This window comes from Chlorocebus sabaeus, chromosome 20 (assembly GCF_047675955.1).
Source record: "Chlorocebus sabaeus isolate Y175 chromosome 20, mChlSab1.0.hap1, whole genome shotgun sequence".
Lineage (NCBI taxonomy): Eukaryota > Metazoa > Chordata > Mammalia > Primates > Cercopithecidae > Chlorocebus > Chlorocebus sabaeus.
In genome coordinates, this window is record NC_132923.1 from 25,949,607 (window position 1) to 25,963,031 (window position 13,425).

The window sequence follows — 13,425 nt, forward strand, 5'->3', positions numbered from 1 at the left end:
TTGTTCACACTTAAGTTTAAAGGATAGAGAGAGGACAACATACCCCTGAGGCCAAGTCACAAAATAGAAGCAGAGGTCAGAGGAAGATCTCAAAGAGGGAAATGAAATTCAAGGGCTACTCATTCTACCTGCACAGTGTGGTGTGGGAGCTAAGGGCACATGTCCTGGAATCACAAAGAACTAATTCCAGTCCTAGAGTCACCACTTATTAACCTCAGGCAGGTGATTTCACCTCTCACTGCCTCCATTTCCTTTCCTATAAAATGGTACTAATGTATACACTAACTTCTAGGGCTGTGAAGATCAAATGTTGCCCTGGGTTAGAAGTGCTTAGCACAGGGTCTGACACATGGTAAGCCCATGTCACCAATTATGACAATTGATTCTCCTTCAAGGGCTTTTCTCTGTCCACAGCTTCTGTTTTCAAGAAGGAAGGCAAAGGAAATATATACATATGATCAAATGGATAAAGCATCTGACTTTGGCCACACAGGATTATCTGACTTTAAATGACAGGAGAACTCAGTGTGCCAAGTCGGAGAAACAGAGCCCCTTGGTGCTGGTCAGGGGAGGCTTTCAAAAAGAGTATATAGGGAAGGGAACTGGCGGTCAATTTGGTAGAGGGGTGGGAATGGTGAGATCTCAGGGAGAGTAAAGGGTGGGGCAATCTGGGAAGCAGAGGGAATAGGGCAACAAGGACCTGGTGATTGGGAGCCTGGAGAAACACCCCAGAGCTAACCTGGAGGCTGAGAGCTATGAGGAGAGTTTCACAAGGAAGCAGAGCAGAGAAATCGTCATGTATTCAGTGTCTGCTGGATGCTAAACTCATTCAACATTAAAAGCTCACCACACCCTTAGGGGCATCCTGATTTTTCAGAGGAGGACACTGGTGCCCAGAGAAGTGAAATAACTTACCTAGTAACTGTTAGGGATTTATGCTTCCATCTGGCTGCCTCCAAAACACCTGAGCTGTTCACTGACTAGGACACTGACAGGCCAGGTTCAAGGGACTCTAAACCATACCAGCCCTTCTCTATAGTCATCTGTCATCCTTCAGGCTCATGGAGGCCACTGCCCTCCCAGACCACCCCCTGCAGCTCTAGGCAGGCTCCCAGTCTTCAACCACACTTCACAGACTACCACTACCAAATGCCAGAATCCGGAGTCGGGCCTCATGGGCTTTCGGGGCTCTTCCCATGAGGTACACACATAGAGAGGAGGGTTTCCTGGCAGGAGGGTGGGGGAGGGCCTAGTGGGGACTTCCCGGTGCTACAGCCCCTCTGAATCCAGAGCTCCATATCTACCGCAGTCTGATCTCAAGGAACCACCACTGTTTGGCACACCTGTCTAGGTGACCCTGACAGGGACCTGGAGAACAGAACTAGCAGGGGCTTGAGGCTGTCTTATGCCTCCCCAAAGCACCCTGGACCTTCTCAGATGCCCTATCTAGGCAGAAGGCAGGCTGGGCTGCCCACACACATTTCCCGAAAGCAAAGGGCATCCTCGTCTGCCCACCTAGGGTGCTGTAAGCTGCACTCCCAAGTTCAGAGCCCCGTGGGCCAGCTGGCTTTGCAAGTTCCGCCAGAGGGCCCGTTTTGTGAGTAGCTGACTCTTCCCAAGGGCAGCAGCGTGTCCCCCAGCCTTCCCTGCTCGGGCCCTGGGGGAGGGAGTCGGGGAGTGGAGAGGGCCAGCCCTGCAGTGCTGCCTGTTCCTGCGGCTCCTGTCGGTGGGGGCGAACACAGCAGAAGAGTTTCTGCCACGCTGCGGACCGCACCTGCTGCATTTCCCTGCGAAGCCAAATCTTTGCTGGGTAACAGGGAGGTGGGAAGCCGATCTGGAGAAGGGGTCGCGACCGCGGGAGAAAGGGCAAGAAAGGGTCTGCAGATCCTGTCTGGCGGCACCACAGTAATAGCAACACGTCTCCCGCGGGGCTGGATCCCGCCATGGGCCTGGGATAGCTGCTATTGATTATCTCCTCCTTGCCTACTTCATTACGTTGGCAGGAGCCTCTCACCAGCGCCCCTCAACTTCTGCCCTCCCCAGTCTCCCCGGCCCAGCAGCACCCAGCTGAGCTCTCCTGGAGGTTCTGGTTAGTAAGCCGGGCTCTGCCAAAGAATGTTTTCCTCGCGGGGCGGGGGCTGAGGCCCGGGGGCCAACAAGGTGACTAGCTCGGTGGCGGCAGCTGGCAGCTTGCCGCCCCAGCCCTGGCTCCCACCGGCCCCTTTAATTCGAGTTCGCCGTGGAGCCAGGTGCGGCGCTGCGTGGCGCGGTGCGGCTGCGGGCGGCGGCCGGGAGCTGCGTACGCGCCGCCCGCGGGACTGCAGAGCCGGCTCCCGGCTGGCCGCCCGCACCCCGCCGCCGCCCGCTGCTGGGGTTCTGCCGGCACTGGCCGTAACCCAGGAACATGGAGGCCCCGGTGCCCATCCGGAAGGGTAAATCCGTGTCGGGGCGTTGCGTGGCGCGTGCTGCCTTCCCTGCCCGGCGGCGGCGCCCAGAGGGGCTGCGGGGCATCCGGCGGCGCAGCCTGCAGCGCAGCAGGCTCGGGCTGAGTCCCGGGCGGGCAAGCCCTTGCCGACCACTGCAGTCCGCTCGGCAAGTCCTGGACCGGGGAGATCAAGGGGAACTTGCACCCTGCTCAAGAAGAGTGCACAGAATGGGCTCGGGACCCTCTGGGGTTTGCGTGGCGCGGGGCGGAGGGCACGGAGAGGAGCTGGTGGGTGGTGGGAAGTGCAGCTGGCAGCATAACCAAGTCTGGTAAATAGCGCGGGGTGGAGGACCTGAACCACTTGGGACAGCCGGGCTGCATTCGCCTCTACGGCACAGAATAACAAACAGCTTTGCTGCAGAGAGGGCTTTCCCCTTCGCTGGAGCCGTGGGCTGCAGCCAAGCCCCCGCGCTTAGAAGGAAGCTGAGATCTGGGGCAGCAGCCTGGCGCCGGCTACTCCCCACCCCCAGAGATCAGGTTCCGGGATTTTTGGGTGGAGACTGAGCCTCGGCGGTCCCTCGGCTGGACCCCGGGGGCTTAAGAGCTGAGCTGCGCTCGGGCCCGCAGCAGGAGCCGACCGCGCGGGCAGGAGGGGGTTAAGGTGGCGCTAGCGCCCGCGGCCAGCGGGAGGGTCTGGTCCTCTGCGCCGAGGCGAGCGGTGAGCGCGCCGGACGGAATCCCGGCCGGAGCCCGGGGCGATGGGGAGAGGGCCCAGACCCCTCCCCGCCCTGGGGCCTGCGGGATTGGGTCGGCAGGGGGCCAGTCCGGAAGCCGGCTTCCTCCAGGCTCCCCCTCTCGCTGCTGCCAAGCAGCCTCACAGCTAGGCAGGCTGAGCGTTTGTTCTGTGCTCCCTGCTGAGGAGATGTGAGGGATTTTCTCTTGGGGGAGAAATCAGTGGTCGAGCGACTGCCCAGCTCAAATGCCACCCGGCTCAGAGGGAGGCCTGCGGCCCAGGGATCCCGGAGGGAGAGTAAGTTCATCCAGCTTTCGTACAGTGCCGACTTTGTTGTGTGGGGTCTCCCTAGATGCGCTCTGAAGCAGTCTGTATGTGCTGGGGGGGGTGGGGTGCTTCTTTTCCAGGACTGGCTGAGGTCAGAGCTTGTAGACAGGCTGCAGTGAGCTAAGCCCTCCTCTTGGGAGCTGCTGTGCCCTGACATGTGGGGGTAGGAGTGCTTATTCCAGAGTCCTTCCTGAGAGCAGCTGGGGACTAGGGACCTGGATCAACCCAGGGTGGCCCCTGGATAAGGCAGGCCCAGCTAAGCCTGAGTCTTGCTCCCTGGGAGAAAGTGCTTCAAGCTGATGGGAAGCCTGCCCAGAAGAGGCAGGAAGGCTGAGGGATAGTCCTCAGGCCTGGCATCAGAATGGAGGGTGGGCATGGGGGCCTGTCACCTCCCATGAGGGAAGCTGCTAGACCCTCCTAAATCTTGGCACCAGCTGCCCAAATGCCCTGGTTCCACCTTGCTGCTGTTTTTTTCCAGGCAACGTCACACCTCCTGAGGACAGCCAGGACTCCAGCTTTTGCTGAGCTTTGCATCTTGCCTCCTTCCTTCAAAAGGCTCCAGGCCCATGCTCGGCTGTCTTCAAGTCCCGCATGCCCCTGGCCAGGCATCACATCGCCCCGCCAGCCCAGCCCAGTCCTAGAGCTCACCTCCAGGACCCAGAATCTGCCCTCCTGCCCAGAATGACTCACCATTATTTCTAGCTGGAGTGAGAAGACGTGATGGGGAGTTGGGCTGCCTGTTTGTGCATCTAAGATTCCTGCAGCATCTAATCAGCTCTGCAAGGAAGAGAGCTTCAGGTTCCTGTCTGGTCAGGTAAATCAATCTATCATTTAATAACAACCTTGTGTAGAATCATTAGGGTAGAGGCCAATGAGGAAGACCCAGGCCCAAGATCCCCCACCGTGAATACCTCCCTGGGTACGAGTATCTGAGACATTAGTGCAGCACCTGGGAGAGGGTCCACTTTTAACCTATTAGCATGGGGTTATGCTCCACGAAGCCTGTGTGGTACAAGTGGGCCTGTACCAGCCACCTTCCCCCAGTGCAGGGCATTCCAGAGGTTCCTTGAGAGATTACTACCTGCTCCCCCTGATCCCCAGACAAGTTACAAGGTGAAAGTAAATTTTGCTTTGTCGTGGTGGTGGTGGTGATCATGTTTCTGAACTCTTGGCTGAGAGATGGGAGACAAAAAGTGGCAACCCATGTCGGGCTGCCAGTGCTGAGTAGCCGCATGTCAATAACTGCCTCTGTCTTTCAGCCAAGCGAGGCTGTCTCTCCAGCTCTCAGAGAGCTCTCGGGGCTCTCCTGCAGGAGACCAGGCCAATGCTCCTGTGCTTCCTGGGGCCAGTAGCAGCACCCTGAGCTCCCTGCCACCAGGCAGCTGAAAGGCATAGCGTGAGGCGCTTCTCAGTCCCAATTATGACAGTGGCCACCGGAGACCCAGCAGACGAGGCTGCTGCCCTCCCTGGGCACCCCCAGGACACCTATGACCCAGAGGCAGACCACGAGTGCTGTGAGAGGGTGGTGATCAACATCTCAGGGCTGCGGTTTGAGACCCAGCTAAAGACCTTAGCCCAGTTTCCAGAGACCCTCTTAGGGGACCCAAAGAAACGAATGAGGTACTTTGACCCCCTCCGAAATGAGTACTTTTTCGATCGGAACCGCCCTAGCTTTGATGCCATTTTGTACTACTACCAGTCGGGGGGCCGATTGAGGCGACCTGTGAATGTGCCCTTAGATATATTCTCTGAAGAAATTCGGTTTTATGAGCTGGGAGAAGAAGCGATGGAGATGTTTCGGGAAGATGAAGGCTACATCAAGGAGGAAGAGCGTCCACTGCCTGAAAATGAGTTTCAGAGACAAGTGTGGCTTCTCTTTGAATACCCAGAGAGCTCAGGGCCTGCCAGGATTATAGCTATTGTGTCTGTCATGGTGATTCTGATCTCAATTGTCAGCTTCTGTCTGGAAACATTGCCCATCTTCCGGGATGAGAATGAAGACATGCATGGTGGTGGGGTGACCTTCCACACCTATTCCAACAGCACCATCGGGTACCAGCAGTCCACTTCCTTCACAGACCCTTTCTTCATTGTAGAGACACTCTGCATCATCTGGTTCTCCTTTGAATTCTTGGTGAGGTTCTTTGCCTGTCCCAGCAAAGCCGGCTTCTTCACCAACATCATGAACATCATTGACATTGTGGCCATCATCCCCTACTTCATCACCCTGGGGACAGAGTTGGCCGAGAAGCCAGAGGACGCTCAGCAAGGCCAGCAGGCCATGTCACTGGCCATCCTCCGTGTCATCCGGTTGGTAAGAGTCTTTAGGATTTTCAAGTTGTCCAGACACTCCAAAGGTCTCCAGATTCTAGGTCAGACCCTCAAAGCCAGCATGAGAGAATTGGGCCTGCTGATATTCTTTCTCTTCATAGGGGTCATCCTTTTCTCTAGTGCTGTCTATTTTGCAGAGGCCGATGAGCGAGAGTCCCAGTTCCCCAGCATCCCAGATGCCTTCTGGTGGGCAGTCGTCTCCATGACAACTGTAGGCTATGGAGACATGGTTCCGACTACCATTGGGGGAAAGATAGTGGGTTCCCTATGTGCAATTGCAGGTGTGTTAACTATTGCCTTACCGGTCCCTGTCATTGTGTCCAATTTCAACTACTTCTACCACCGGGAGACAGAGGGAGAGGAGCAGGCCCAATACTTGCAAGTGACAAGCTGTCCAAAGATCCCATCCTCCCCTGACCTAAAGAAAAGTAGAAGTGCCTCTACCATTAGTAAGTCCGATTACATGGAGATCCAGGAGGGGGTAAACAACAGTAATGAGGACTTTAGAGAGGAAAACTTGAAAACAGCCAACTGCACCTTGGCTAACACAAACTATGTGAATATTACCAAAATGTTAACTGATGTCTGATTGAAACCTATTACCATACTCACAGCTCAATGGAACTAATGCAGATGTTGCATAATAGCCTGCATTGTAGTCAGTGTGTTCTACAGTGTGTATCTGGTTCTGCATGGAAAGCAATAGTTGTGCAAGTGACTTTTGATCTTTTGACTTTGATTTAGGACACAGAATATCTATCATGGCTTTCATGCACATCCTCATCACCGGCTTATGAGTTTCCAAAGATGGGAGTCACCTATCAAGCTAGGATTTCAGAACGACATTGAGGCCACCTCATATCCAATACACAGTGCACCATATCAGTGCCATCATTCCTTCCTAATGAAATGCACACAACATCTAGGAGATGCACTCCCCTCCCCGCCATCCCACCACCCCATTTGAGCCCACCTGCCCTTTCACAGAGGAACACAATCATGGTTTAGCTTTAAATAGCTGGTGTTTACTCAAAAGGTCATTCTCATTTTTGCATTGAAAAGAACACACAGTCCTGTGTGTTGGAATTACTTTCTGTGTCACAGGCTGAGGTTTGTGAATTGCAATTGCCAAGTAGATGCTCCGGAGGCTTGTGTTTCATAACGGAAAATGCTGCATTCTGCTTTTTCTCTGCAGTGTCGATGTGAGGGAAGCCCGGGGGAGGGACAGTTAGTATAACCGAATATGAGTTGTCAAGTTTCACATTTGTTCCCTTAGGCCTATGGGGAGAAGCTAACAAACCAACGGACCTCTAAGCCTCTGATTTCACCATTTTTGCAGGCTCCAGGGTCACAAAAACATGCCTGGTTTCTTACTGGAGTTTGCAGACATCTGCTTTCCTACTGATGTGGCCCGGCTACACTGACACTGCAGTGAAATTTACCAGTGATGCAATAGAGCTGCATGGGTGTTTGTTGCATGAATCTCAATATTTAAAACACAGGAGATAACCTATTTTCCTAGTAGCCTACACAGTATTAATATTTAGAGTATTAATAGGCTTGGAATGGTCTTGAACTAGGGGTTTTTTTCCCATCAGAAGGCAAAATCCCTCCATCAGGGGAAAAGATAGACTATTTGGAATGGAACTAAAACTTCTGGCCCCCCAGCCTAGCCATCCCTGTTCTTCTAAACAGGAACGCAGACCTCTGCAAAGCCAGGAGAGTAAGCAGGGAAGGCAGCATCTGAACACCTCACATGACTGCACCTTAGGAAATAACCTAGTCACGGGCATGACTGTACAGTGGACCAGGGCATCTGGTCCTGACGACAGGCAGGTCTGTGGATCCAGTGTATATAAATATATATTGAGTATCTCTCTTTCACGCGTTCCTCTACCTAGCTAGCGATAGAAAAAAAAATTGCATTTGAACATTGTACAAGCTTATGCAATATTTTTGACACAGGGCAATTTATGCATGTGTTTGACTATGTGCACTAGGGTGTATATATATACATACATATGTGTGTATATGTATATACATACACACACATATATATATATTCATTTTCTGGAGTTCAGGTTCAGGAGCAAATCCACTGCTTGGTGGGTTGGCTGTCTAAGAGGCCTAACGGGTTAATTTGTCTCATTGGTAACCCCACTGGGCCTGGGTTTGCTGCCATTGCCTCAGACACTCCAGTATCCATGGATTCCTAGACGTTAGAATTGTCTTTCTGCCCTCCATGTGCTGCAGCTTCAGTTCCCATGGCTGAAGCTTGTCTTACTGAGTGCACAAGGGCCCTGTGGCCCTCACAGTTCCAGCTGTCCTGGGCCAGACCTACCCTGGGCCTCCTCTCTATAGTTCATCCTGTTCATCATCTCCATTTTCACGTTTACCTATGCCACTTGGATCTTATTATCATTTGGCTCTGCATCTGTCACTTTCATGAACCTTTCCCTAAAGAGCCAGAATGGATCCCTGCTTTGAAACCAAGGACACCAAGGAGTAGGACTCCCTGGGACTAAATTCCACTGATCTGGACTTAAAGGGAGCCTCCTCTATGTGGAAATGTCTGAAGTCCAGGACTAAGGGATGGAGTCCCTAGATGATCCAAAGGCATCATTTTGATCTCCAGACCCAAACTCTCTCCCCGTTAAACTGGCAATGAGACCTGCTTTTTAAAAAGAACCAAAGGATGGGTAAAGAATCATTTCCTACCCCCCAGAACAGGCAGAGTGCAAATAAGCACTGCACAGCCTAAAGGTAGACAGTAGGTTGACCCTGAAATGGCTTCAGGTAGGGGGCTTTTAACTTACCAAACTGGGCTTCTTTGCCTTTTGACAGAGTGGCTGAATTTTCCCAAACAGTGAATTGCAGGGGTCGGGCTGTGCAGGGGTGGCTCCAGCCCAGGCCTCACTGCTGCCTAGTCAGTTGTCTTGGGGCATGGGGCACCAGCTCAGGGTGCTAGGCCCAGGGTGCTCATTAGTGCCTGGTCACCCACATCCCCAGGTATCTGCAGGGCATCCCATGCCCAGCACAAAGCCTCTGTGCTTCTCTTCCTCTCCTTCATGGGAGGTGGTGCTGAATTTCCAAGACATGGGGTGGGAGGGACACAGACCTTTGGAAAATGGAAGGTAAAGCAACTCATATCTGAGGCCTAGGTCAGGGTAGATATTTTATCACAGTGTCGTTGGCCCAGGACTCTAAAATGTTCACACACAGTTCACACACAGTCATGTACATTCACCACAAAATAGGTACACTGTTGTCACACACAAACATAAAACATGCAACATGTGCAAAATACAGACAGACCAAGTTAACAGAAAAGCAAACACAGAAGATATATGGTTATAACTGTATACAAAATGCACACTCTGCACAGATACAGAATTTACACAGAACATACACAAAAGAGAAACATACACCACATACAAATACACAACCTGCAACTCAGATGCAAGATGCATAAAAAACTACACAGACAAAATGCATATGCATATAAGATACACAAAGGCTACTTTACCATTGTTTCTACACATGAAATACACATAAACTCACTATATACACACAATGCATTTACTTATAATAGGCACACAAGATACATAGCACACATGCTCAGAAACATCACACAATACACATGAAATGCGGACATATGCTCAGACCCATTGCCCTGCCCCCAGAGCTATGAATTAACAGGGACAAACAAAAGATCAGATTTAATCACCTTTCCCTGGCCTGTGTTTATATCCCTCAGTCTCCTTCACAGAATCTTTCTCTAGTCTTTTCTCTCACCACCAGTTTTCAGTCCTGAGAAGTAACTCCTAGGTTTCAAGCAGAAGGATGGGCCACCACATCAAGCAGATATCTAACTAAGACCGGGAATTGCATGGGGTCTCTACCAATTCATCTTCCTCCCACCAGAAACCTGGGGGCAGAGTGTGGAAGTACCTGGGACAGCTGGCAGCCTAATATAGGCCTCCTTGCCATGACCCTTACTTCCTTCCAGCAAATCCACACAGACAACCCAACAGCCCAGGCTCCCCTTCTCCCAGCACCTGGGATCTCCCGATTCAGCCCATTCTCTTAAAAGCAGTAATGGCTCAAGAAACTGCAGGATCTTGAGCCCAGGACCAGGGTGAAGATGTCCCCAACATTCTCTAAGCCCACAGATCTTATTGCCCTTCCATCCTTTGCAGCTTTGTTGGGGCAAAGTCAGGAAGTTGAGACCCTATAGCGACCTGTCTCTTAAAATGAGCCACCTTTACTTGCTTGTGGCATTTCACTTGCTCTTGGGCATAAGCCCAAAGGGGCCAACTCCTGATTCCCCTCTGGGGATGTTCAATCCCAGGCACGCTCTCCCTTTCCCCCTTGTTGGGCTCCCCTGGATGCTCTGCCTCCCATCCAATTGCTATGCAACCCAGTTCAGCTTAAGTAAAAAGTGATTAAGAACATACATCTAAGACTAAACAAGCTAACACTTTTTAGAGGGCCTGACTTTATCCAATATTCTAAGGCCATAGTTAAATACTTTCTAAGATTACCCACCATTTTGGGTTACTCTTGGAGACGGTTCTTCCCGTCAGTAGGACTAGCTGAGAGCTGAGTGCATTTTAGCAAAGGCTTCACCTACATTTGAAGTTAGGAGTTGCAGTCAGGCCTTGGATCAGGTCTCACTCCTGATTTCTACTCCTGCAGCCATCCTGTTGTGGCTCACCCTCCCTTCCAGTGATGGTCACAGCTCCCAATCTCTACAGAAAAGGCAACAACAGCAAAGAATGGATGTGGGTCCAAAACTTGTGCATTGCTGGAAACTTGTGTTTCCAAGTCAAGATACCATTCCCGTTGGCTTCATCAAGTGCCTCTGTGGACTCATTTTCAAGAAAGTTGGAGTTTTCAGGAGGCCAAAAAGGAAGAGGCCCGGGAAAGGTGGAGAGATTGTCAGGAAGAAAGAGTGGCTGAGCAGGTCAAATGTCAGAGTAAACTTTTTAGGAGTCAACATTTAATTAAGAAAATAATTAAGGCTCTGTGCTTCCTGAAACTTCAGTGATACTTGACATGATCTCTTCCTTCTTCCCTGCTTGCCTCTGTCCCTCTCACCTGTGCTTCTGAGGCTAGTGTTGGCATGTCACCAGGAGGTTAGCCTTTTAAAAGGGGCCCCATGGGAGTGTGCCTCTAGATTGCATTAGCCCAGTATGGAAAGGGCTCCCATGGAAGTTATGATGACCTGAGACCCCAGCCTGGGTGTTCATGTTGCTGCTCCATGTTGGGAGTGCCCAGGACTAGCTTATCCTACCTGTTCTTCCTGGATCTATCACTATATTGTAGTGAGGACTCTGTCAGTGTCAACCCAAGTGGAGAGAGGACAGCACCCTCTGAAGCTCCTCAGGCTGGGGGTTCCACACTGCCCACAATACTAGAGTCATAGAGGCTGACTCCCCCAAAAGGAAACTATAGAACAGTGTGCAAATTGCATATGAAGGTGGCACCACTACCCCTATGTCAGGCAGGGGAGCACAGTGCTTTAACTTGTTTACTCAAGAGAGGGGATGATGATGCTAAGCTCTGCTCCCCAGGGCTTTCCTGGGGCCCATTGTCATAACAGCTTGTATGTAGGTGATGGCTGCCTGGTCTGTGAGGACTATAATGTCCATGGTGCTCCTTGGTTACACAATGGAGGTTCCCCTAGCCTTGGCAAGGTATCCATTGCCAGGTTTGAACTCATGACCTTAACCTCATTAACATCATCAGCCACCTGAGCCAACCCGCAGAGAGGGGGATGCTGGGAGCTGTCTCCGTAGCTATTGTGACCATCATCTATATCTTCAGACTTGACCTTTGTTGAGTCCAACCCCGTTCCCCTATCAAAGCAACCAGCAGGGACAGATGGAGGTAGGGGCTCCCCTACATGCAGGAAGGTTCTCTTCCTCAAACTAACCTAGTTTACTTTTCCTTTCTTTCTGCTTCCCTTCCCACCAAATCTCAGCTTCATCTCTCATAGTTTGTGTTTGAATATTTTTAAAGAGGAAAAGTGCAATAAAATAAATAGTGACTGTTTTCTTTAGCAATAGCTCTTTCAAAATCTTGCTCTCAGGACTGAAAAGTGATAGATAGTACCTGGATTATCAGATAATGCCCTTGACTTCTGGGGGCTCGTTCACAGTCTCTGTAGTTTCTTCTTCCCACGTGTTCACATGACTCCTGTCCTCTGAGATCTGACCTCCTTCTGGAATGGACACATATGCTAAGATGCAGTATATGCACAAGGAAGGCCTGTGAGAGGGCTTTGTCGCTCTGTCTCTTTCCTGTGTGCATCTCTCTGTCTCCATGTGTGTCTCTGTCTCCTCTCCCTCTGTCTCCCCATTTCTGCCTGCTATCACACAGCATCCTTACAACCTCTAGGCACAAAAACCCTAAGTTTATGTGACCTCTTCAGCCCATTTTGTTGACTTTCCCTCAGTCTGGCAGATGTAATAGAAGCCTACAGGAAAGCACTTCCCAATAGATAAGAATGAAGCATCCTGAGCCATTACAGAAGATCATTTCCATGCACTAAAAGCCATTACTTGATCCTTTTGCTGCCCTTCCTCCCTTCCCCAGGGAGATGGATGCTGAGGGAATGTGGCCTGGAGGTTTGCACTTGGGATCAGTAGCCTGGGCAGATTTGGGAATTGCCCTCTAACTCTCCTTCAGAATAAGCTGACTTGCTCAACCAAAGGGACTCCATGAGAGCTGCAGAAGGAAGCAAGTTCTTGTGGGTTTCGGTAGAAGTCTACAGGGATAGAAGTTTCGGTGGTTAGGGCATTACATTAGTGAAATAAAGACTCTACCACCCGCTAGAGTGTGCAGCTGCACAAATATTTGCACACATAACCAGGGGATTCAGAAGAGTCCCCTTTCCTAAAACATCTGTGAGGTTAAATGTTCAGACTGGACAATCAGGGAAGGCTGGCAACCCCAGGGTCCCATTCCATTCTTTTTTGATCTACCTTGCTCTATACACATGTGTACAGCAAAACCTCAGTTAACTGATGGGGAAACCTCAGGGACGGGAACATCCTGGTTGCTTTGCAATTCTGGTTATTTGAGTGGGAATGGGAAAGCATGTCTGGTTCAACCTTTGTTATTGAGAAAAATATTTCCTAAGTAGGTTAGCATAAACTTTCCTGCCTTAGTTAAGTAAAGTGTTTGAAGATAACAGGGACCTTGCCTTGCTCAGGGTCAACACTGTAAACCTCAGTGCTTATTGTACAGAAGTGGAGATAGGTGGAGAAGACCAAAGAGACAGGCTGAATGACTGCTGGCTACAAGATAGACCTGGAAATGGGCCACTGGGGCACATCCTGGCTCATCAGATAGAGTCCTTGCTGTCATTTGCCTCTTTCTACTGAAAGTATAGTAAGAAAACATAATTCTTGTCAATCAAGGTTTTGGTTAATTGGTCCTGAGTTTTTAGAGGTTTTCCATATATACATATATTTGTGTGTGTGTATATATATAGTATATGTATATATGTATACTATTTTTTAAATTATAGAATTATACATTGACCAATCTCCTTAGTTTCACTCATGTGGAATAAATTTGGCAATCCAAGGAATAAACTGCA

At 50.7% G+C, this 13,425-nt stretch overlaps 1 protein-coding gene across 3 annotated transcripts; it reads left to right on the top strand.

Moving 5' to 3' along the window:
• The first annotated feature begins 1,048 nt into the window (after window positions 1–1,048).
• On the top strand, window positions 1,049–7,460 carry KCNA2 (potassium voltage-gated channel subfamily A member 2). Of its 3 annotated transcripts, none has more exons than XM_007977622.3 (3): window positions 1,049–2,089; window positions 3,964–4,299; window positions 4,745–7,460. In XM_007977622.3, exon 3 carries the CDS (start codon window positions 4,906–4,908, stop codon window positions 6,403–6,405), a length of 1,500 nt encoding a protein of 499 aa, XP_007975813.1. In that variant the 5' UTR covers window positions 1,049–2,089; window positions 3,964–4,299; window positions 4,745–4,905; the 3' UTR covers window positions 6,406–7,460. The 3 variants fall into 3 exon arrangements, with proteins under 3 accessions (XP_007975813.1, XP_007975812.1, XP_007975811.1); XM_007977621.3 differs by lacking the exon at window positions 1,049–2,089 and adding an exon at window positions 2,259–2,432; XM_007977620.3 differs by lacking the exon at window positions 1,049–2,089 and adding an exon at window positions 2,757–3,455.
• The last annotated feature ends 5,965 nt before the right edge of the window (window positions 7,461–13,425 follow it).